Source organism: Macaca mulatta, chromosome 3 (assembly GCF_049350105.2).
Source record: "Macaca mulatta isolate MMU2019108-1 chromosome 3, T2T-MMU8v2.0, whole genome shotgun sequence".
NCBI classification, from domain to species: Eukaryota; Metazoa; Chordata; class Mammalia; order Primates; family Cercopithecidae; genus Macaca; species Macaca mulatta.
The window spans coordinates 139,290,734-139,317,188 of record NC_133408.1 but is presented as its reverse complement, the minus strand read 5'-3'; the positions used below and the strand labels follow the sequence as shown (position 1 = coordinate 139,317,188).

At 36.5% G+C, this 26,455-nt stretch overlaps 1 protein-coding gene across 2 annotated transcripts in view; it reads left to right on the top strand.

Moving 5' to 3' along the window:
- Window positions 1-26,455, top strand: part of GNAI1 (G protein subunit alpha i1) — an 81,658-nt gene that overhangs the window by 33,200 nt on the left and 22,003 nt on the right. For both annotated transcript variants that reach the window (XM_015134189.3, XM_015134190.3), the window contains exons 2-3: window positions 20,087-20,129; window positions 20,235-20,376. In XM_015134189.3, the coding sequence (XP_014989675.1) occupies window positions 20,087-20,129; window positions 20,235-20,376 (185 nt within the window). The remainder of the gene's footprint in view (window positions 1-20,086; window positions 20,130-20,234; window positions 20,377-26,455) is intronic.

Below are 26,455 nucleotides of genomic sequence, written 5' to 3'. Positions count from 1 at the left end.
CTTAACCCTCTTTTTACTAATTTACTAGGTTTTTAAAAGATTGCTGTGAAATTTATTAGAAACAAGCCCCTCATGCATACAAAGGCCATAACTAGAACATCAGATTCACTTAAAAATTCTGACAAAATATACCTAATATTCACCATTTTAATTATTTTTAAGTGTACAATTCAGTGACATTAAGTACAGTCACGTTGTTCACCATCACCAGTGTCCATCTCTGGAACTTCTACATCATCCCAAATTAAAATTCTTTACCAATTAAATAATAAATCCCCATTGCTTCTTCATTCCCAGCTCCTGATAACCACTATTCTACCTTTCTAAAAATTTACCCTACTAGTTTGACTAAAAATATTTTATTACAGGTTTTTCCTTTTTGATAATGTGAGATTGACTGTCTTTTTATGTTACAGGACCCTAGATATTTCCTCTGTTGCCAGAAACTTATGCTTCATTTTGTTTCTTTAATGTTGCTTGTTCTGTCCCTTAAATGTAAATAATAATATTCTCATTGCTCTTCTTTCTGTACTTCTGTCCCTGATTCTTTTGATTTTGTCATAATCTATGATTTCGCCCTTTAAAATGTTCTTAGACTTAAAATAGGAAGTAAGAACCATGCCTTGACAGATGACAATTAGAGTTAGATTCCATATTCTGCACGTGGCTTTTGTGGTGGTTTTCCATCCATTTGCCCCTGCTCTCTTTAATAAAGTTCTGTTGTGACTGTTAAAAGGCCTAAAACCTTTTAACGTTTGTAACTTGGAGACTTACAGGCTAAAATTTCCTCCTGAGGGAATCCTTTTGTATATCTAGTATCATTTTAAAGTAATAGACATGTATAATTTTCTCGAATCAAACACCACCCCTACCTGTTAGGTAAAATCTTTGGACTTCTATTTCATATGAAATCACTAATCTTTCAGCAAATTGTGTATTCAGAAATGCTATACAATAGAAGAGGAGGTAGAATGAAGGTTCCATTTAGGAACAGTTTGCCCTTAGCAAGTAACCAGGTGTTAGTCAGTGTTTCAGGATGACTTCATGGAAGGGAAGTCATTGAAATGTCTATAATCAAGTTTTTAAATATCATTCCCAAATTATCTTGTTGATTATTGATTACCAAATTTTATTAACTTTTAAAGACAGTTTTATTGAGATACAATTCACCAAAAAATCATTTATTTAAAGTATGTATTTCCATAATTTTTAAGTGTAGGCGTAATGTTGTACAGCCATTACCATAATCAGTTTTGGAATACTTACATTACCACCAAAAATTTCGTGACCTTTACCAGTCACTTCTCATTTCCCCCAAAACCCACACCGTTACTCAACCACTGGTCTACATTCTGTCTCTATAGATTTGACATTTTTGGACATTTCATGTAAATGGAATCATATAATATGATCTTTGGCTTCTTTCACTGAGCATTGTAAGGTTCCTCTACATTGTCCTATGTATCCGTACTTTGTTCTTTTTCATAGCTGAATAATTCCATCGTACAGATGGGCTACATAGTTTACCTCTTCATCCGTTGATGGACAGTTGTCTTGTTTCCACCATTTTGCTATTATGAGTAGTGCTGCTATAAACATTCATGTACAACTTTTTGCATGTGAGTATATTTCATTTTTATTACGTATGTATGTAGGATTGAATGTTTAACTTTTTGAATAGATGCCAGAGTGTTTTCCAAAGTGGTTGTACCATTTACATTCCTATCAAGCAGTGTATGAAGATTCCGTAATTCTTCTACATTTCACCAATATTTGTATTGTCTACTTTTTTTTTATGGCTGTCCTAGTGGGTGTGAAGTAGTACCTTTATTGTGGTTTTGGTTTACATTTCCCTGATGACTGATGTTATTGAACATCTTTTCATGTTTATTAACCTCTATTAACTCTGAAAACTTAAGTGTACAAAATTCCTATTAGTCCATTCTTTCACTGCTGTCAAGAAATACGTGAGACTGGGTAGTTTATAAAGAAAAGAGTTTTAGTTGGCTTACAGTTCTGCAGACAGTACAAGAAGCATAACTGGGAGGCCTCAGGAAACTTTCAGTTATGGTAGAACATGAAGGGGAAGCAGGCGCCTCTTACATGACTGGAGTAGGAGGAAGAGAGAAGCGGGGAGGTGATATATACTTGTAAGCAACCAGATCTCAGATAACTCACTCACTATCACCAGAACAGCACCAAAGGGGAAATCTAGCCCAATGATGCAGTCACCTTCCACCAGCTCCACTTCCAACATGAGGGATTACAGTTTGTCATGAAATTTAGGTGGGGACACAGACCCAAACCACATAGAAGCTCTAACCTGGCAGTTAGCTTCATTAGTGATGATGGATCAAAGGGACATAGCGTATTTCATTTAATTCTAAGATACACATTTTTCATATTTGACATCCCTGAAATCAATGCATTTTACAGTAAATATATTATGGCTTTAGTAAAGACAGTTAGGAAAAAGAAATTTCAGTTGACAGTTGAGGTTTATTACTTCTGGTTCTCTTAGTCCTAGAGCAACTGATTCAACTAGAAACTAAAGTATATTGTTAAATTAGGACCAAAATAGTTTTTTCTCTTGCAGCTCATCAGATTAAAATTATGGTGTGATGCCTCTTTACCTACGTAAGCCTTTTCTGATTAGTATTTACTTACCAATTTATAGGCAATAATAAATTTGATGTATTATTTATCCTCATTAAAAATAATTCCCTATTTCCTTGTAAAAAAATTATTAATTTATTGGGTATTTCCTCAATAAGTTTTTCTGTGTTCTTCTTTATAAACTTTAGGTCTCTGTGTGTCAATGTGTGTGAAGTAGTGCAGGGATTTAGTGAAAGCCACACCATCATTTATCATTGTTAGACTCACTCTTGTCTGGCAAGGACAGCTGACAAAGAAAAATATTGAAGGCTTGTCTTTTATTGATCTCCACTGGACTTTGACCCTTGCAGAAACTGACTACGGCCAGAATGTATGAACTCAATGTCATCTTTTATTATTGATGTTTATTTTAATTTACATCTTGATGTAAAATGGCATCTAGCGAAACTGTGTGCTTCCTATAGTATTATAGAAAACTAGGGTGCAGGGGGCAACAATCCTATTGACAGATGATGTAGTTTTATAGATTCTGGCGTCAGATTGTTAGATTATATATTTTCCAGAACCAAATTTGCTTTTGTATAACTTCTGTTTTTGATTTTAAATTTCAGTCTCTTGGTTACACAGTGTGACTTCTCTTTCATATGAGTGCTCTTCAGTTATTTATCAGACATCTTATTTCCACTAGTCTTTTTTCCTTCTAAACATTTCTTCCTCCCTCAGCTTTTCTTCAAATGAAATAGTTGGTTTTGTACACCACATCTCTGTATATAATCCTATTTGTGTGCCCTTTCTGGAAAAATGTCTTCAAAAATGATATTTGGAAAGCTAGTGGTCCAATGAAAAGTATACTATACTTGTACTTTTAGAATTATATGAACTTGTACACATTTTATTTATATCAGCCTTTCTGTAATTTTTTGCTGTCATTTTCTTGTAATCTGAGCTTTTTGGAATTAGGACCTATGTGTTCTTTAACTTTGACTAGATTTCTTAACATTGTCCTGGCTATGTGGGTAAATTTCTATGGCTAGTGACTAGTTGGAGGTTCGTAAAAAGAGGTGAGACTGAAAGACCTTTGGGTCTAGTTCTAGAAATAGCTGGAATGGCATGCTAAGAAGTTTGTATTAAAAAGTTGTTACAGATTTAAACATTTTAGAAAAATAGTTCTGTAAGGAGTATTTAATTTGGGAGATGAAGGTAGTTAAGTTTTGAATATGTTAATATGCAGAGGGAAGTTTCCTCTGTCTCATGGGATCAGATTTTGTCTGTCAAACCAACCTGTCTTAAGGGAACTTCTAAAAACAAAATAAAAATTGCCAGCATACCTTGAGTATTTATTTTAATCAAAAACATATACTTTTATTCAGCAATCTTTTGATGTAGAGTCATGACCTTTTTTTTCCTTGAAGTATTGTTCAGAGTTGTCTTTTTCACATAACCAAAATGGACTTCTTATTTCCAGTTTCTGTTTCTTTCAAGTGAGAATTTAAAGATACTTGCAAAGCAACTTGAATGAAGAATCCTTCCAGATTGTAAAATCCTTTTTTCTCTCTACTTAACAATTACCTCACCTTTACGTGTTCAGCAACACTTTTTAGCAGCTTGCCTTATTTATTTTCTTGCGATGACATTCACCTTAGTTTTCACGAGGAAAACCAAAACAAAATTTTTAAAAAAAACTTTCATCTTGCATGTTTACTTGCATAATATTAAAAGTTTTCTAAAATGTAAAGATGGAACAGAGGGTAAAGGAAAGAGTAGGTTTATGGAGTATGACAGAGACTGCCAGTTATCCCCCAATACCCAGTGTCCTTCAGCATCTGTTTTCTGGGCATATGGCCACACATTTACTGACTGTATTTCCTAGCTTTTCTTGAAGCAGAATGAGGCCAGAAGACAAGCTTCTGCCTGTGGGGATGTGAATGGAAGTGATGGGTACTGGTACCACTTCTGGATTGTGCCCTTAAGGTGAAAGGGCATCTCCTCCACTTCCCGTACTCATTTTCTCCCTCCTGCTGATGGCAGGGTTCATGTACAGGTGGGATCCTGGACAGATATCTTACATCTGAGGTGGAAGCCATGTAATGAAGATGGCAGCACAAAAATATATGTCTTTTAGATCTTGTCTATACTTTTAAAATATGCTTAGAAATCTGTTGCTTATGTTTTAATAGGATTACAGTAATTAATTTGGACTATACATTAGATGTCAAGTAAAAAAAAAAAAATTTATCCTGTACTCAGCCTACCTCCTGCTGAGCCCCTACGTTCTGATAAGTAGGGAAAAACTACAGAACGTCCCAAAACTGCAAAATGCTTAAGCCTTAGTCCTGCCCGATAATTTAAAAAGTCCGTTTATGTAGTGTTCAGATAAAAATGTTTCATCACTTGCCATGCTCCCCTCCTGCTGTTCTCCCCAATTGGTGTGGGGGACAGCAGGTGGGTGGGAAGAGTGACTTAAACTCATTGTAGCAGGAATTGTCTGATCCCATAGATGTAGTGTTCTCTGCCTCCCTAGTCTCAGAGGTGATGGCTTCCACCTAGGTATTCCTGGCATCACAATTGAAATCTCTGGTGCTGTAACTCATAGCTTACTTGGAGCTTACCTGCTTGAGTTCCCCCTAAGTGCAGTCGTTAGTCTTTTACTAGGTCTTGGTCATCTCTCCTACCGTTATATTGGTCCGTGTAGCATCCCAGTGTCTGTCAACTCAGTTACCACACACTCTGAAAATTAGAGGTGCCTTGGTTGGGAAATATCAACCACAGAGGCTCTCCTGCCCAAATGTGGTGTGGTCATTTTTAGGGCCCATGTTGGTAAGGGGCCCAACTTGAGAGAAAGTGTGGGGAAGGAATGGAGGTAGGGGTTATCAGGAAACTTTTGAGAGTTAAAAGTAATTTGCTTTGACTAGGAGTGAGATTTATGTATATGAGTAATGAGATGGGAAGATGGGTAGATGCAAAGGAAATTAAAGAAGATGATTTTATTCAACTTTAATCATGGAGATACCAATTTTTTCTAAATAAATTGCATAATTTTGATTTAGTGTAAAAATTTGGAAATTACAGAAACATTCAAGAAGTAAAATTACATTACTCCAGTATAAACACTTTTTTCCCTCAGAGATCATTGTTCTGATTTTTAATTTTTAAAAAATATTTCTTTGATGTAATTTTTCACGTGTACTTGTCTTGTGTGAATAAACATATATATATATAGCTCTAAAATATACTATATGTGCTTATTTTCCCTTTATGAATTGTTTTTGTATCTTTTGCTGGTTTTTTTTTAGAATATTGATATTTTTCTTGTCAATTATTGTTCATTATGTATTAAAGAAAGCTAGTTTGCTGGTCATTAATTATGAATATTTTTGTCCTGTTCTGTAATTTCCCTTTCCATTTTATTTATGGGTTTACATTTTTTTCTTAAAGTACGTTTTGGGACTCTTTATTTTATTTTGTGTATTATGTTTACATATTTGTTTATATATTTAAATCTAGTCTGCTTTTAAAAAAATTGTCAGTGTAAAAACCAGGCTCTTGGATCAAATAAAGCGAACCTGACCATGGCTTAATGAAGGCAGATGTTTATTTCTCCCATGTCACAAATATAAGTTTAAATAGTCCTGAGGTGCTCTACCCCATGTGGTCATTCAGGGATCCAAGTACTAGTAGTCAGTCATTGATTCTTCACTACTGTGCACCTATAATAAAAGAAAAAGCTAAATAAGCAAAAAGTATTATTATTTTCATTAAACCTGAGCGATAAATATTTATCTCTTTAATATTATTCCATGTGACCAAATGGGAAATACACTTATAGTACTCTTACTGTATACCAAAGCATGACGGTTGGTTATCGTGAGGGAAAACAGTTGTTTGAGTTGTGAACTGAACTAGCTCTTTTCTTGGAAAACCATTTTTAATTGATAGACAAACTACGGTTAGTCCAACTTGGGATTGGCAGAGTTAGCCATTCACTTCAAGGAAAATAGCTAACTCTTATTTGTTGACAGCTATAAAATTTGAACTTTCAAGCCAAATAAAATTTTTAAAATAAAAATACTTAAAAACTTGTTCCTGCTACTGGGATATTGGCATCTTCAAGACTGAAATCCTTTTCTGAGGAGATTATGAGTAATTTTGAAAAGGAAATTAGAAAATATACGTGTGTGTGTGTGTGTGTGTAAAAATAATGAAATATGTCAACATTTGGTCCTGCAAAACTCAACCAATTTGCAAATCAAACGTGGGTTAAAAGATTAATTCCAAGTATGAGATAGACCAGTGGATTTAATGTGTAGGCATACCTTGTTTTATTGTTCTTCACTTGATTGTACTTTGCAGATAACTGCCTTTTTAAAAAACAAAAACGAAAAGCAAATTGAAGGTTTGTGGCAACCCTGCATCCAGCAAGTCTGTCAACACCATTTTTCTAATGTGTGTGCTCACTTTGTAGCTCTGTGTCACATTTTGGTAGTTCGCACAGTATTTCAAATGTAATCTGGGATCAGTGATCTTTGATATTACTATTCTGATTGTTTTGGAGTGCCATAAACTGTGCCCATATAAGACAATTAACTTAGTTGACAAATGTGCGTATTCTCTCTCCTCCACTGGACTGGCTGTTCCCTCATATCTCCACCTCTTCTTAAACCTCCCTATTTCCTGAGACACAGCAGTATTGAAATTGGGCTTAATAACCCTACAGAGTGGCTTCTAAGTGTTCAAAGGAAAGGAAGAGTCACAAGTCTCTCAGTTTAAGTCAAAAGTTAGAAACGATTAAGCTTAGTGAGGAAGGCATGTCCAAAGTTGAGATAGGCTGAATGCTAGTCCTCTTGCACCAAACATTTAACCAAATTGTGAATGTAAAGGAAAAGTTCTTGAAGGAAATTAAAAGTGCTACTGCAGTGAACACACGAATGATAAGAAAGTGAAACCAGCTGATACGGAGAAAGTTTTAGTGGTCTGGATAGAAGAGCAAACTAGCCACAGCATTCCCTTAAGCCAAAGCCTAAGCCAGATCAAGGCCCTGCCTCTCCAGTTCCGTGAAGGTTGAGAGAAATGAGGAAGCTGCAGAAGAAAAGTTGGTTCACGAGCTTGAAGGAAAGAAGTCATCTCCATTAAATAAAAATGCAAGGTAAAGCAGCAAGTGCTGATGTAGAAGCTGCAGCAGGTTATCCAGAAGATCCAGCTAAGGTCGTTGATGAAGATGATAAACAGATTTTCAATGTAGGCAAAACAGCCTTCGATTTGAAGAAAGTCCCATCTAGGACATTCATAGCTAGAGAGGAAAAGTCAGTGCTTGGCTTCAAAGCTACAAAGGACAGTCTAACTCTCTTGTTCTGGGCTAATGCAGCTGGTGACTGTTGAAGTCATTGCCCATTTAGCATTCTAAATATCCTAGAGCCCTTAAGAATTATACTAAATCTTGGCTGGGTGTGGTGGCTCATGCCTGTAATACCAGCACTTTTGGGAGGCCAAGGTAGGCAGATCACCTGAGGTCAGGAGTTCCAGACCAGCCTGGCCAACATGGTGAAACCCCATCTCTACTAAAAATACAAAAATTAGCCAGGGGTGGTGGTGGGCACCTGTAATCCCAGCTGCTTGGGAGGCTGAGGCAGGAGAATCTCTTGAACCCAAGAGACTGAGGCTGCAGTGAGCTGAGATCACGCCACCGCACTCCAGCCTGGGTGACAAGAGGGGACTCTGTCTCAAGAAAAAAAAAAAAAAATTAGTCTGCTGTGCCTGTGCTCTGTAAATGGAAGAACAAAACCATGGATGACAGCATATGTTTTTACAGCATGGTTTTCCTAATATCTTAAGCCCAGTGTTGAGACCTTACTGCTCATTTGATTCTTTTCAATATATCAATATATTTCTGCTCATTGACAATGCACCACATTATCCAAGAGCACTGATGGAGATGTACAAGGAAATTATTGTTGTTGCTGCTGTTTTTAGAGACAAGGTCTTGCTCTGTTACCAGGATGGAGTGCTGTGGCATGGTCATAGTTTACTGCAGCCTTTAACTCCTGAGCTCAGGTGATTCTCCCTCCTTAGCCTCCCAAGTAGCTAGAACTACAAATGCCTGGCCAGTGTTTTTTATTCTTATTTTTTTGTAGAGATGGGGGTCTTGTTATGTTGCCCAGGTTGGTCTTAAACTCATGGCCTCAAGCTATTCTCCTGCCTTGGCCTCCCAAGGGAATTATAGGTGTGAGCGACTGTGCCCAGCCTAGTGTTGTTTTTATGCCTTCTAATACAGCATTTGTTCTGCAGCTTATGATCAGGAAGTAATTTCAACTTTCATGTATTATTGTGTAAGAAGCACATTTTGTGAGGCTAGAGCTGCCATTAGATAGTGATTCCTTTAATAGATCTGAGTAAATTGAAAATCTTCTGAAAAGGATTAGTCATTCTAGGTGCCATGAAAAACATTTGTGATTCATGGGAAGAGACCAGAATATTAACATTAACAGGCATTTGAAAGAATGCCTGGGTTCATTGAGGGGTTTGGGACTTCAGTAGAGGAAGGAGCTGCAGATGTGGTGGAAATAACAAGAGAACTAGAATTAGAAGTGGAGCCTGAAGATGTGAATGATTTGCTGCAGTCTCATGATAAAACTTTAAGGAAGGAGGAATTGCTTCTCGTAGATGAACAAAGAAAATGGTTTCTTGAGATGGAGTCTTCTCCTGGTGAAGATGCTGTGAACATTGTTGAAATAACAAAGGATTTAGTATCTTACATAAACTTAGTTGATAAAGCAGTGGCAGGGTTTTAGAGGATTGGATCCACTTTTGAAAGAAGTTCTGCTGCTGTGGTTAAAATGTTGTTCAAAGAGCATCACATGCTACAGAAAAATCTTTCTTGAAAGGTAAAGTCAGTCAATGCAGCAGACTTCGTTATTGTATTATTTTAAGTAATTGCCACAGACACTTCAGCTTTCCCCAACACTCCCCCGATCAGCTGGCAGCCATTGCCACGGAGGCAGGACCCTTCTCCAGCGGAAGATGATGACTTGCTGAAGGCTCAGATGATTGTTAACGTTTTTTAGCAATAAAGTATTTTTTATTAAGGTATGTACATTGTTTAGACATCATGCTATTGCACAGTTAATATAGACTATGGTAGAGTGTGAACATAATTTTTATATGCACTGGGAAACCAGAAAATTCCTATGAATTGCTTTATTGCAATATTCTCTTCACTGCGGTGGTTTTGAATAGAACCCATAATATCTCTGAGGTATGCCTGTACAAAAATAAAACTTCGTAGAAATCGTTTCAGATTCTACACTGTAATAATCAAACTTTAAGAAGTTACCACTTCTCAAATTACGACATAGAATAAGACTATCCATAATTATACTTAAAATGCTGTTGAATGCTCCTCCCTTTTCTAACTGAATTATGTGAAAATGGATTTTCTTCATATATTTCAACCAAAGTGTAATGTATTACAGTATATTAAATGCAGAAGTAGATACTAGAATCTAGCTGCCTTTTATTGTGCTATTTGCAGAAATGCAAAACAGTGCTACTTGTCTTACTATTTTGGGGAGGGAAGGCAAAATATAATTATTTCATTAGAATTGTGTATTCTTTTTTAATAACTAGCAACTTAATGACTGTGTTATGATAACTAATCAAGAAAAAAGGAGGTGACCTTTTTCTTTTTCTTCCTTAGTGGCTCTCAATCTTTAGCATGCATCAGAATCACTTGGAGGGATTGTTAAAACACAGATTACTGGACCCCTCACCTCCAGAGTTTGTTTCTGACTCAGTAAACACTGGATGGGGCCTGAGATGTCCATTTCTAACAAAATCCCCGGGTGATGCAGATACTGGTATCATCGTTTCAGAACCACTGTTCTACTTATTTCTTTGGTTTATTAGGCAACCTTGTTTTACCTGCCATTTGGGAAGGAAAAATATTAGAATTTTTAAAAGACATGTATGTAGTTTGGGTATAAAGATACTGGAAGTGTAGTATCCTTAGTTGCCAGAAATTTGGGAATTAAAAAAAATTAAGCAGAATAGTTTGTCAGGAATTATTCAGTGTCTGAGACTTTCCCCTACATACAAGCTAACAATTTACCATACCACCATTTCATGAATGCTGTGAAAAAACAAGGAGTTCCTCATTTAGAGATGAAAAATGACTTTAATACAGCAGTTATGCCAGAGAATCAGCATTGGTGGTGATTTACCCAGTCCGTAAGGACAGCATGAACAGTGCCAGGTGATAGGTGCACAAGCAGTGGGTTATATTATAGTAGATGAACCCTGACTTTAGGGATCACAATTTTTTAAAAATAAGTCAATCTGACCTTTGTCCTAGAGGATATATTGCCTTTATTATACTGGACAGTAAACCTATTTTCTGCCACAGAGGGAGACATTATCAGTGTCTTGTCTCTACAAATACCCTTGAAAAGATAGGAATAGGTAGTCCATGACTCTGCTCACAAATGTTCACAAATGTGAGAGAGGCCCATGGAGAATTGTAGCTTAGCAGAGGAAATGTTGAAAAAGTTTGTATATGTTAATTATTTGCCAGTCCTTAATAGAAAACAGCTTAGGAAAAACATGAGAGCAATTAGACTTGAGCTTTAGACAAAACAGTGTATGATTTCCTGATGAAGAAAAATATCTTCCTCTTGTGTGGTTCTAAATTATTTTCATAAATGTGTATGTATAATTGTGATAGGAAGTAAAGTTTCTTACCCTTTTAGGTCTTACATGAACTGTAAAACAAAACATTCTTATAAAGTGTGTGTATATGTGTGTGTGTGTGTGTGTGTGTGTATATATGTATAAAGTGTAAATGTGAAATTAGTATGAGAAGTAATGGTATGTTAGCTACAATAAATTGCACGTGCAATTTGATTGTTTTGATTTGGCATACCTCTTCTGCAATGGGCTGTATAATATCAAATTTTCCCACATATTTTTCTACCTAAAATTCTGTAACTTTCTTTTGTGCAGCATGCAGTATTTATTTGGCCTTCACTTGGTACAGATGCATCATTAACCTCCTTTGTTTCTCCCTCATTAGCTCAAGATAATTAAAGTATTACTACTTGGCACAGGGGTAATCAAGACTCTTTGGGTCGATGTGACAGAAAGCAACCTCATACCTGGCTCTCATAGCTGGGAAATCAAGGTGGATTTGTCTGCAGTTACAACTAGAGTGATATATTTCCTACTTGGCCCAGGTCAGTCTGGTTGACCTTGTGTCCGCTTTAACTCTCGAAAGTCCCTACTTGGAAGATAAATTATATGTTCTCCTGACTGTGGCTTCATGTAAAGGTTCAAACAGTACTGTCAGGCTTCTCGTTTCCTGGTCTTCATTCAGTGCTGCTACTCTAGGTTTTGGCCCCATCCTTTAATGGCATCCTCCATTATGTGATCATTGAAAATGGCTTTTGTGGGCCAGATTTCGCATCATCTTTTCAGTGCTGTGATCTTTCTTGATAAGTTTCATATAAAAGGAAAGAGACTGGCTCTTTCCTTTATAGGGGGGAAAAAATCACTGCATCTTAAGTGATTGTAAGTTTTATGTATATATATATTACATGTATATATCTTATATTAATTTGTAAAATATTTTGTTTGCTGGTTGGTATAAGACCTAGAAGCGTGAGGAATTTTATTCCCAATGACACCACTCTCATTGGCCAGTTGGAAACACATGACACTTCTTCTTTGACCAATTGGGTGATTGACAGTCAAACCAGATAGAGTGGTGGATGGAAAGGTCCCTCCAGCACAACATTTGACATTCGCTTGAGTATCTTAGGGACTTATAAACACAAACTCAAATATAGACCTTGAAACTGTATGACCCCCTTCAGACATATGGTGTGATTAGAGTGACTTGGAGTTTATTTTATCACTATACAAATAAGAACACTGTATTAAAAATTTTCACAGAAAACTTATAGACACCTAAAAATATGCCTATGGCCTCCGGTCCTCCACCCTTCCTCATCGAGTGGGTGTGTAGATTCAAATTTTAGAAACATTTTGTCTGTCAGTTCAGTTAGCCGAGTGGTCTATTTGACGGGAATCTCAGAAAAGAGCTTTCAGTGCTGCACACAATTCTTTCTTTTGTCCTTCCTTTCTAGGATAGCTTTGTGTGTGCATTCATTCATTTTTTTAAAACCACATAAATGTATTCTTTCATGGTTCTGCAGCTAAATATTCAAAATCAAAGTGTCAGCGGGATTCACTCCTTTGATATGTAAAAATTATATATATTTACAGTATACAAGGTAATATTTTACTATATGGGTACATAAATAATTAAGTCAGACTAATTAACATATCCATCATCTTGCATACATACCATTTTTTGTGGTGAAAACATTTAAGATCTACTCTGTTAGTAGTTTTCAGGTATACAATATGTTATTAACTGTTGTCACCGTGATGTGCAGTGGATCTCTACAACTTATTCATCCTAACTAAAACTTTGTACCCTTTAACCCACATCTCCCTTCCTCCCCTTCAGTTCCCCCAGCTAATCCTCCTGGTAATCACAGTTCTGTGCTGTTTCTATGAGTCTGACATTTTTAGATTCTACATGTACTGTGTAAGTTAGATTATGTGGTATTTGTCCAGGTTTGTCCATACTATCACAAATGACAGGATTTCCTTTTTAAGGCTGAATAATATTTCATTGTGTATATATACACAACATTTTCTTTATCCATTCATCCATTGACAGATAATTTAGATTGATTTCATAAGTTGGCTCTTGTGAATAATACTGCGGTGAACATATCAGTATACTGATTTCATTTCCTTTGTGTGCATACATTGTTGCTCATTATAGTATGATACCTATCTCAGAAGTGATAGGTAAAGTGGAGTAAAGATTGGGGAAAGTGGGTCATTTTGAAGCTCTAGATTTTGGATTTTCATGTTTACAGTCATTATTAAATTTTTCTTATATCCCAGAATGTCAGATGTCTCCCATATATGTGTAAATATTTATTTAAATATAAGTTCAGAGCTTCTTAGAACTAAATGGAAAATATTTTAGATAATTACCTCTGTTGGAGAATGATAATTAAAAACAAAACCTTCTCCCAACCCAGAAATCCTCTTTACAAAAATAGCAGAGATAGAAAATATTTTCATTATTAAATATGTGTTATAAACCATATTGTGATGTACATCTGCTAAGAGATTGGAAAGACAAAAGACCCTCACCCTCTTATACATTGCAGCCTATTCAACCCATTACATGCATGTTCACATGATAAACAGTAAGTCGTCAAGTAAGAGGACTTCAAAGCACCTTTGTCACACATAACTTACCGTACCTTTACTATGGTCATTGGGATGACCATCATGTTAGCTAATTGGCCTTATTCATAGGAGAAAAAGAAACTTCTATCTTTAGGACAGAAGGTAATTTTGCATCTTGGAGCAAGGTGCCCATGAAGTCAAGTTCCTACCCTGCCACAGAAACTGGGAGGTAGGGATGCTATCTCCCTTGATATTTGCATTTCAAAGAGATGGCTCCCAGGTCCTTGAGAAACACATTCCTGAATCATAAAGCTGGCAAAAGGCCTATTTAGTTTTCAAAAGAATATATTATATACATTTCAAAGAGAGAGAAAAGTATTTCCAATTATAATTTTTCTGAAGTAAATGCTCTAAGAAAAAGGGAGGGAAATGTTTTTCCTTTCAACAGGGAGGATTGAACGTTTTATTTTTGATTTGTATTTGCCCTTGCACCCCTACTTTATCTGCTTCTATCTTAAACATAAGGACCTTGATCTTGTTAATCTTACAGTAGCATTATAATAAAGAGAAGGGATTTTAAATGCATTTGTAATTTAGTTTTATTTCATTTTCAACTAAATTATAGTTTAGTTTTATTCGATGTTAACATTTTAAATCAGTAAATTCAACATAAAAATTAGGATTTCTTAAAAGGAGTGTAGTGGTATGAGGACTTCAGTGTAAGATAACTTGGCTAAATCCCTATGTTGTAGCTGAACAGCCTGTGATGTTGAACACCCTCCATCCTTGAAGCCAGGAAATAAATGATATAAATGTGACCCTAAGCAGAAAGTAGACCAAAGGATTTTTTCTTTGAAAGAAAAATAAAAATACTTGTTTTCTGAGGTCAGAAGTGTTTTTTTGTTTTGTTTTAAACTTTATCAGCAGATAAAACTAAAATTTCCTATGCTACCCCCAACCAAATCAGAGGCAGACACTGTTTGGCTATCATATTGATAGCGATAAATTATATAACTCTCTTAAAGGAATTAGAATCTAGCAAAGAGTTACCTTATATCTTGATTTGTTTTTATTTTTTCTCCCTTCCTCCACCATCTTGACTTGATGCATTTCCCTTTCCTGGATCCTACCGGTAGGCTGCAGTATGTTTGAGACCCCAAAGTGCCCGTGAGTTCTCTCCCCGCTGTTACTATGGTGGTGCTCCTTTGCCCTCAGTGCAGTCTTATTTGCTGGACTCCATATTTGCTCTCAGAGATGCAGTTTTTCGTTAGCCGCTTCCTCCTTAAAGGAGACCAGTGGGCGGAGGGGGAGGACTTCTCTGTGTGCCTGTTACCAGTAGCGAATCCAGTGCATCTGCAGCAACCTCAATTCTTGCCTCCTCAGAAGAAAGAATTCATCCGAGGGGCACAAGGTAGGAGAGGCCGAGACAACTTTTAGAGGAGTGAAAATTTATTAAAAAGCTTTAGGGCAGGAACAAAAGGAAGGAATATGTACCTGGAAGAGGGCCAGGCTGGTGGCTCGAATGGTTAGTGTGCAGTTTGACCTTTTGACTTGGGATTTTATCCATTGGCATACTTCCGGGATCTTGGGTCCCGTCTCCCCTGATTCTTCCCTTGGGGTGGGCTGTTCACATGCGCAGTGGCCTACTAGCGCTTGGGAGAGGAGCCTGGCAGTGTGTTTACAGGAATTGTGCCCATGCTTACTTGAGGCTTTCTTCCCTTACCAGTCTAGCATTCCTAGAGGAAGGTCACATACCAGTTAAACTCCACCATTTTGCCTCTTAATGTGCATGCTTGAGCTCACTCACCCATTTCTCCGGATCTTATTGGGAAGCTGCTGATGGCCACTTGCAGGTTTCTTTCTGTCTATATGGAGACTGCCTTTCCCTTTTACTGGCTGTGACCAATTACTGTTTTAGAAAAACATTTGACAACATCCTGTCCATCATCTGATGGTCGCCTGACATTCCTGGACGGGTGGAGCCCTCTCCTGTCCTGCTCATGCCTGACTAGCTACCTGCTGTAATGTCACAACTTTGACTTTATAGCCACTGGCCTACAATAACCATAGCACGCACATTCTCAGCCCTCTGGGAGTCACATTCTCCCCTCTAAACTCTCATTCACTCCACAGTGATTACCTTATTGATAGTTCCTGTGTGGGCCACTTAGTCACCTTGACCAGCCAGGTTTTGTGACTGCAAATGGTTACACACTTTGATCTTTCTTGACTGACACATGTTACATATTTCTCTTTTCTTCTGAAGCTGCTCTTGGTAGATGGGAGCACTTTTCATCCCACCCTGGATTTCAGTGAAAAGTAACAGCATCTTGGCTGAGTACTACTGGAAAAAATTTACCCCCCAACCCCATTTTTTTCCTTACAATATTACTTCCTGCTGAAGCCATGTTCATAGGGCTAACACTAATTCTGGACAGAAATATAGTTATAATTAAGCATTAATCAGTCTGTGCTTGGACCCACTTCCTTGTAGCTGAAAGTCACTTAACAGGATACTGACCATTTGCATCTCCATTGTTCCTATAGATTGTATTTCTGGCCTTAAATTGGATCTCTGGTATTAGAATCATGAGGCTTTTGTTTAAGAATTATTTAAGTGGATCCTGAATTCCAGTTTAACAGCTGAGGCCACCCAGTTTAAAGGCCACCCAGTTTAAAGACCCTCACAGAAGAACTGAATCAGCCTAAGAATAGTTTCTTCATCTCCCTGTCCTATGACTTTACCCTGCTTTCATTGACCACTCAAGCTGTACACTTCAGCCGACTCCCAAACCCTTAAAAACTCTAGCCCCAAACTCCTCAGGCAGATGGATTTGTGGTTTCCTCTGTCTGTTCGGTGGCCCTACTACGATTAAACCTCTTTCTCTACTGCAGCCCAGGGTCTCAGCACATTGACTTGGCATGCACATCAGGCAACGATGTGCAGCGTTACACCCCCAGCCTCTCAGAAGTGACTGTGCTGCCTGAGATTTGTAGAGAACAACTGTTTACTCTTTTGTCTATACTATATGGAGAAAATACCAGTGTTCAGAATGTTGAAACCCTAACCACGTGACATTTGTACTTTTCCTGTTAGGAGACTCTGTATGGAAGTGAGAGTTGAAAACTAATTATGTAAATTACTAAGCTTTGAAACATTTTTGCAAAATTTCTGCCTGTAGATATCTATTCCACAAAGAGTATTTTGTGACTAGTAAAGAAAGTACAAATCCAGTTAATAAGACTCCCATCCCCATTCTTTTTTTTTTTTTGAGATGGAGTCTCGCACTGTTGCCCAGTCTGGAGTACAGTGGCATGATCTCAACTCACTGCAAGCTCCCCTTCCTGGGTTCATGCAACTCTTCTGCCTCAGCCTCTGGAGTAGCTGGGACTATAGGCACCTGCTACCATGCCCAGTTAATTTTTGTATTTTTAGTAGAGACGGGGTTTTACCATATTGGCCAGGCTGGTCTCGAACTCCTGTCCTTGTCATCTGCACACCTCAGCCTCCCAAAGTGCTGGGATTACAGGCATGAGCCACCACGCCGGCCCCCCCCCCCCCACTCTTTAATGTCAAACAGATTTCAGGATTTTTTGAACCACAAGCCATTGACTGGATGTGCAATGCAAAGTAAGCTAAGGGTTCCATGTTCCCATTTATTTGAAGAGATAAAAAGTGAATTAGAATGTAGAGATAATGTCTAATAGCAGGAAAATTTGTTTTTTTCTTAAGGTTTAAACATTCTCATTTGTACATACATAAACTCAAATGAATCACCAGGGTGGCAAGACCAGTTCAACTGGAAACAAACTTATTCTTTACGATTTCTGATTTTCTTCCTTTCGTGGATCTCGAAACTCAACGAGCTTATGTCACTTGAACCTTTCTCTGGGCTTTTGAGTTGTTTCACTAACAAAATAGACCATAGGTGGCTATTCATCAAAGTTGGCTATATCTGTGGAATCGCCACCCCTGTGTATGAATCCTGGAATCTAGAGTGTCCCATCGTCACAGCATGGCAGCCGCTGACTCACTCACAGTACTCTAGAAACCCAGACTGGTTTCTTAAAGACAGCCCCACTGGAAACTGCCTAGGTTGTATTACTTGTGTGGACCCCCAGGATTAGAGAAATGTGTGAGCCAGAATGCCTGCCATTGTGCTTTTCATAGAGCCAAGCACACTGTTGTTGATTAATAAATAATGGGTTGTTTATCTTGGACTTGTTTTTATTGGCAGATGCCCTGAAAGATTCAAAGCCTGTCTGTAAATGAAGAATGCTTTTATTGTTTATTCAGTGCCTGCTTTTCTATTCAGTGTGAGGGTATTTTGGGAAAATTTCTTAAATATCAAACAGCAAGTAAAATTTAGGGAGTTTTATCCTCAGATATTCAAATAGGCTGTTTATAACCTCTTTTCAGATGTCTCTGATGAGTTGGTTGTGTGTGCTTGTGTGTGTGTGTGTGTGTGTGTGTGTGTGTGTGTGTGTGTGTGTATCTGGAGAAGAAAAGAGGTAAAGGGAGAGATGAGGCCCAGAAGTTGACCATCAGTTGTATCAGTCATAAATAGCTTAAATAAATTCAAGTACATTTCTAGTTGGTTGATTTTGTGTATAGCACAAGCTAGCTTCTGAAAATTCAAATACATGTGCAAAGTGAGAGGCAGCAGGAATCACATGCAGAATGGGTAAGGAGAGGTTGACAGAGGAGATAAGTTCGATGGTTAATAAAGAATCACCAGGGTGGCAAGACCAGAGCAAATTGCATTTTGGCAGGGGAAACAGTGTTTGAAGATGTGTGGCATGAGCAGCAGTGGGTGTTCCTGGAACTGTAAGTTGTTCAGTAATGCTGAACATAAAACTGTAGGAATGGCCCAGGGAAAATGGGAATATGGAGCCTAAAATGGAATGAAAATGTAGTGAAAATCCTGGGCCCTGTCTCTCAAACAGTCATAAATTCCTCCAGGATATTGTAGTATTGGCCAAAGAGTGTGTGAAACCAAATGATAGACTTGTCATATCTTCCATGTCTTGTGTCCTTGGCTCGGATGTTCTCAATACCCAGCAATCAAGGGAGGGGAGCCTGACAAATAATTGATCTAATTTGGTATAAAGATAGCAGCTGTTGTAAAGTGGAAAGGGTATTTAAGAAGGGCCTGATTTTGTAAACTGTCATTTCCTTAGTAGTATTTTCATGTTAGGATAGCATAGCCCTAGGAACTCAAATCTTGAGGAGGCCCTGCATATATAGAGAGTGAAGGAGAGTTTTGAGAATGGCTTCTGGCCTTACGACTTGCATGACACTGAAGATGAAAAGACGCTTTTTATTTTATTTTATTTTTGTCCAGCACAACATTGAATCCTCAGGGCTAGCAGATCATCTTGGTTCTGTATTACGTTTTTAATAATGGTGATTGAACACATACTGCATGAGACATAGCTGTTTGAACATCTGATACTTTAGAATAGTTTTTCATGTGGCTTCTTGGTGCCACTACTGCCTATTTCACAAAAGCCACGGGTTAAAATTAAGATAATTGGTCAAGCAGTTAAAACATCTTCCAGTGGGGAACAGAGTCTTAAATAAAACTAATTTATACAGGTTTTATTTAACTTAGAAAAGACTGAATTTTTTAATGCTTTACAGAATACACACAAACAACAGTAGAAGCATGTTTTTTTCATTTGAGTTTATTGACTTTATGAAATAACAGATAGAGCAGACTTATTTCCCAGAACTTTTCTGTGTGTTTGGAAACCGATGAAGCTCATTTTATTTATTTGTTTTAAAATAAATTTTGTGTATTAAATGCATACAACCTGATGTTACAAAATATATATATCAAAATGGTTACTATGTTGAGACAGATGAACATACACATCATTTCATGTAGTTACCTGTTTGTCACCTGTGGCTAGAACAGCTGTCATCTACTCATTTAGCAAAATCTTGAGACCATACAGTATTATTACTCTACAACTACAGTTCTCATGTTGTATGTTAGATCTTTATACTTATTAATCCTACATATTTGCTGCCTTGTATCTCATTTTAGTATAAAACAAAATTCAGCTCTAAGAGGTAGACACACAGAGAGAAGACTGGGTGTGTGTGTTGGGAGTTGAATATACTTACTCAACTCCCAACATAAAGTGATTATAAAGTGATTATGATGAAGTTAGAAACCTTTTATTTATGTTTTTTTTTTAGGTGCTGGTGAATCTGGTAAAAGTACAATTGTGAAGCAGATGAAGTAAGTAGATTTAAACATTAAATTTGCTGTTTATGTTTAAGTAAGTGTACCCTTCTACCAAAGGAAGTAAATGTTTTGGTTTTTTTCCCCCTTTTGTCTCATAAGAATTATCCATGAAGCTGGTTATTCAGAAGAGGAGTGTAAACAGTACAAAGCAGTCGTCTACAGTAACACCATCCAGTCGATTATTGCTATCATTAGGGCCATGGGGAGGTTGAAGATAGACTTTGGTGACTCAGCCCGGGCGGTAAGTTATAAATTTGTTGGAGCCGACCTGATGAGTAAAAAGAATAACTTGTGTGCTAATACCATACCATGTTATTACACAGGCTTGTCAACTATCAGGACCATTTTATAAAAGGAATCAAAAGATTAGAAGTGAGTGAAAAGAGTCAGGAGCGTTAGAAGTGAGTGAAATAAAAATATATAGGATTGTGTAATCTCTCCTTTATGCTTTCCTTTTCCATTAGATGATTTGGACAACTGAATAATCATCACGGTGCTTTCTGTATAGCATGCTGTATTGGGTACCCCTGTAATACCATAATGATGTTTAGTACTGAGTAAACTGCTTACCCTGGCCCTCTTCAGAATCTGTTTCTGTAATTTGGAATAATGAAGTGATATAGTTATTTGTATTCTTGCCTAGACTGAAAAGCAATCTAATCTCAAATAGTGAAAACAGTATAAAAGTTTGCTTATCTTTGGAATAGGAAAATATCGGCTATTAAAAACCATGTATCAAAATTTGAGAGCTAAAAGAGATTTTTGGAGACGAGCTAGTTCCAATTCTTTATTTTGCCAAGAAAGAAACTAGCACCCAGGAAATTACATGGTACAGAGATTGCCATACAGCTTGTGGTAACCAAGGCACTATGCCTATGCCTCCTCATTTGCCCCAGTAACTTGTTTCAGTTGGATTGGAAGCAGCCCAGATCCAATCCATAAAGCACCTTTTTTTTTTTTCTTTTCTTCTCTCATCTTCTGTATATTATTGTATTGTTTTTACTAATATTTATTTTTATGGTTCCTTTATATTTCTGTGTGTTCAGTATACATGCTGTCTCCCTACTAATACTATGAAGATTTTGTGTATAGAGACTGTACGTTTTTCTTTCTGTCTTAGTATCGGCTAGATTTTATTTTTTAAACATGTAGGCTCAATTCATGCTTAATAGGGAAGAAAAATGAAAGCAACATTAGGGAATGCACTCTGGAAAACTCTGTAAAATCTAGTTTTTAAAATGTTACTTTAAAAATTCTCTTACAAGTTACTGAGCCGTATTAATTTACTGTTTTTCAAACTTTTTTAAAAAGGTTAGTATCATAAATTAAAAATTTCAAGATTTCAATATCATTTTAAATAATTTATACATTTATCATTTATTCAGCAAACTTTTTGACTCAAAAGCATTTGTTGAATGAATAAATGATAAATTCATAAATTAGAGTGATTCCAAGCAATAAATATTCTGGAGAAGATCAAATCTTATTTCAGAAAAGACATTTTAAAAGAACATTATTATTGAAAATAATGTTGAAATCTACTTGGAAATACTAATTAAACTAAGCCGTTTTAATCTTTGTTTAAAAGACTCTACAGTAGAGAACTATGCTTCGATTAAGAAAAAAGAATTAATACCTTACACCAATTCCAATTATAAACTTTTAATTTAAACCTGTTACCAAATTCACATATACGACATTCTGCATTTGGATCTTGTATGTGCTTATGAAAGAAAAAAGCATTGTAGCCTCCATTTTAGGAGATCATGAAGGGTCAATACAAACAGCTTTTCATGAGTTCTTTTTATTTTCAAGTTTTTCTCTCAAGGAATGTTGTCGTTTTCTGTTTCTTTTTTTAAACATAACTTGGGCTTAGTTTCAAGACTGGAAATAACTACTCTCAAGCGCTATTTTTTTTTTAACCAGTTTTCTCATGCTTTGGAATCTTATGTGGGTCTGCTTTGCTCATCTTTGTTTCACTGTTGTTGGTTTGACCCACTCTTTTTAGACTCTCTAGCCATACTTCAGTAACTGTCTTCTTCCTGCCTTCGGACTGTTACTTCTGTTTGCTTTCTCCATCATCATTAACTCATTCACACAAATGCCTCATGTCCTCCCATTGCTTCTCATTGATCTACTCCATGTTTTGTGCTGCCTGTCTTTACATAAGCTTTCAAAACTACTGGACTTTTGCAGTTGTGCTGAGGAATACAAAGATGAATTAAACGTGGCCTGGACACGAGGAAGGGGCATTGAAGCTGAGTGTTAAAACATGAATAAGAGTTTTCTAGACAAAAATAGAAAAACCATTCTAGGAATAAGAAACAGTACATTGTTATTATATTTATTATTATTATTATTATTATTATTATTTTTTTTTTTTTTGAGACAGAGTCTCGCTGTGTAGCCCAGGCTGGAGTACAGTGGTACAATCTCAGCTCACTGCAACCTCCACTTCCCGAGTTCAAGCAGTTCTCATGCCTTGGCCTCCCAAGTAGCTGGGACCATGGATGTGTGCCACCACACCTGGCTAATTTTTGTATTTTCATAAAGGTAGGGTTTCACTGTGTTGGCCAGGCTGGTCTTGAGCTCCTGGCCTCAAGTTGTCCGCCCACCTTGGCCTCCCCAAGTACTGGGATTACAGGCGTGAGTCACCGCACCCAGCCACAAACAATATATTCAAAAGAAGTCTGAATGTATTTCTGTTTCTGGAAGTATTAACCCTGAGTTGAAGGATAACCAGATACTGAATTTTGATAGGTACCACAGGTTTGCTTTCCGAAGAAAAGCAACATAAATAATCTGTTTTAGTAACCATTCATCAGTGTCTGTTTTACCGTAGTCTCACCAACTTAGATGTTATCAGCGTTTCAATTTTTAACATCTGATAAATGTGAATTATTGTCTTTTTCTAGTTTTTTTCTGATTTTTAATGAATTTGAGGATTATTTTAAAACATTTTTTCGTTTGTATTTCTTCTGTAAAATCCTTAGTTTTTACTCATTTCTGTTCAATTACTTATCGTTTCACATTGATTCTGTTTAAGTATTAAGGATATTAACCCTTCCTTGCATATTGCAAACACTTTTGCCTAGCATATTTCTTTTAGTTTTTGAAATAGTACATTACAAAACCGTTAAGATTTTTACAGTCGATTCTCACTTCTGTGTTTTGTTTCTTATTAGAATGGCATTCTTCATCTTATAATTTTTTAAATTCTCTTATTTTTTAGAATGTAGTTTTATTTTTTATATTTATCTCGTTATCGCTTCACACAGCTTTAAATGTTGTGTTTGTTGCTAGTTAGGATCTAAGTGTATTTTATCATATCTTTTGCCTAACAGTCATTTATTAAATATTAAATAATCAAGTCTATTCTGTCTATTCCTCAGCGACTTGAAATTGCTACCCTTAGCATTAAATTGAGTGTGTTTCTGGACTCCAGTTTTTCTTTCTATTGATGTATTCCTTTTCCCCACATCTGTCACGTATTAAGCTATTCAACCTCCCTAAGCTTGTTTCCTTATAATACAAGGGAAATAATGATAACATCTGTGTTGTAGGGTTGTGAGGAATAATGACATTATGAATATTAAGCACTCCCCACATGCCTTCGTCATAATACATGCTCAATAAATGTCTGTTACTGCTATTGTTGTCTTTTGCTTTTTTTCTGTTTGTTTTTTGAAACAGAATTTCCCTCTTCTTGCCAGGCTTGAGTGCAGTGGCACGATCTCGGCTCACTGCAACCTGCGCCTTCCTGGTTCAGTGATTCTCTTGCCTCAGCCTCTTGAGTAGCTGGGATTACAGGCATCCACCACCACACCCAGCTGATTTTTTTGTATTTTTAGTAGAGATGGGGTTTCATCATGTTAGCCAGGCTGGTCTTGATCTCCTGACCTCAGGTGATCCACCTGCCTCAGCCTCCCAAAGTGCTGGGATTACAGGCGTGAGCCACCATGCCCAGCCTTTTTTCTTTTTTTTTAAGTAATTATTATTACATTACTGTTACTCTTGTGAGAGTCACGCCATTTTAATTTCTGTCGTTTCATGGCACCTGGTAGGTAGAGTAAGTGCACCCCATTTCATTCCATTGTTCTTTTGCCAGTTAACAATGCCATCATAATTTCTCTCCCAGATGAACTTGAGAGCCAACTTAATTCCCCCACAACCCTGTTGAAACACAACAAACCAAAACAGCTTGTTGACTTCGTTGGGATTACATCTTAGTATATAGGTTGATTTGGTAAGAATTGAGTAAGAAGATGTAAAATCTTAATAAGTGGTGAGTAATTTTCTGTGGTTTGCTTCGTATTTGGCAGTTACCAGATTTCCAAAACAGATTATACACTGATTATTTAAAATGAGAAGAAAATGAGAAGAAACAAAATTGTTTTCAAGGCTGGCACGGAGCAATCACATTTTATGCCTAATATCATTTCAGAACTTTCGCAGAATGAGGATGGTCCATCTGTGAGTGATAATATATTGATAATTTAGGTGATTATGTTTCTAATGAAGTAAAATTTTAGAAGCTTTACAGAGGGGCCTATTCGCCTGTTCAGGCACTGGGCACTTACAGGAGTGCTGTTCACAATGTGATTCATGGGCCAGTGCCTGTCCGCAAGAGTGTGCACAAAGTGGATATAGAAATTAAACGTAAGCATTGGGTTTATAGCAATTGACAGAGTAATTTATATGTTCACTCTGAGAGTTTTTAAAACAATTAATTTATATTTTGTATGTCATTTAATTTTTTCTATTATTATTCTGGAATAGATTGGAAACAAATGCAAATGAAATAAAACCCAACACTGGTTCTTCATCACAGACAGCTTGAGAAGCACTTATTTAGAATACTTCAGGCTATGAGGAGTAGGAATCCTCACCTTGAATTGACTTACATAAGTTTTTCCCCCCAAGCCTCATGTATGTTTCTGCATAATGGCCATTTTTCTGTTCCAATAACTTTGTTATTTACTTTCATTAGTTAGTTTGTCTATGTCTGTCTGCCAGATTTGCTAGATTGTTTTTTAGAAAGGTTCTATCAGTTTGCTTTCCTTGCAGCAGTTTTTGGAATGCGTTTTCTTAGCACTCTGGACAGCCAAAATTTAGGAGTCTTGTATTTAAAAAATCTTTGCTAATTTGTTGTTAGTAAATCATGTATCAGCTTACTTTGAATTTTCCGTTTTTAATGTAGCTGACCAGTTTTCCGTGTCAATTGATTATATTTTTATTTTTCTATGTGGTTTGTGACACTTTATTCATTTACCACTTGGAATCTTCGTGTTTTGATGATCTATTTGCTTGTTTATATGTACATATGTATTAACCCTTTGTCCACTAATACAAATGTTTAGTAAGTCACATTTTACTTAACTGCCATTAATGTTATGGTAATACTATATTTTAAAAAGTGTTTAAATCTTCACCTGTTATTTCTTCCATTGTGTTTAAATGTAGAACATCCTCTCCCAACAAAAGATTTAGCAAATATTGATGCTCTTTTAAAAGCAAGAGGAGTTTCAAGGGAGTGAATTTTACCATTTGTTTCTGTGTTTATTTTTTAATCTGTCTGAAGCATGGAGTATGCATGAAGGATGTACATTATTTTATTTCTCTTCAGGTGGCTATCTAATTATCACCAGTGTGACTGGATTAATCATATCTTTTCTGACTGATTTATCTTGCCACATTTATCGTATAATAAGTTCAGATTTGGGATTTTTTCCCCCTATGGATCTGCCTTCATAGTAGACTGTTTCTACATATTGTAGGCTTTCAATATCTGATAAAAACATCCCTGTGCTCCTAGTCTTTTTCAAAATGCTCCTTATTACTTTTACTTGTTTTTTCCTCATGAATGTTTGTATCATTTTTAGTAGTATTCTGGTTTATGTTTGAGAACTAAGATGAAGAAACTTACGGTTTTTGTTTTGATTCTGAAAAATGTTGATATATATGTGGCAAAATGTTACTAGCTACCATTTGAAATGAATGTGTGCTTCTAATATAGTATATTTCTCTTCTCATTTCACTTATCTCACGTTTCTGTATCTCTTGACAAGTTCTCTTGTCAGTACAAAGAACGCTTAAATGTCAGTATTTCTCCATTTTACCAATTTGAAAAAATACACATGTATAAGATTTGTAAATATGTATATTTATATATTTGTTGATAATTTCCCTTGTTGACTTAATGAAACTCCTAATTCATGCTAAATTCACTGCAATTTAGTTAAAAATTTATCTCTGACATATAGTTAAAATTAACTTTATTTTAGGCTTTTTCCTCCTTTTAAGTTAATTTTAACTATATG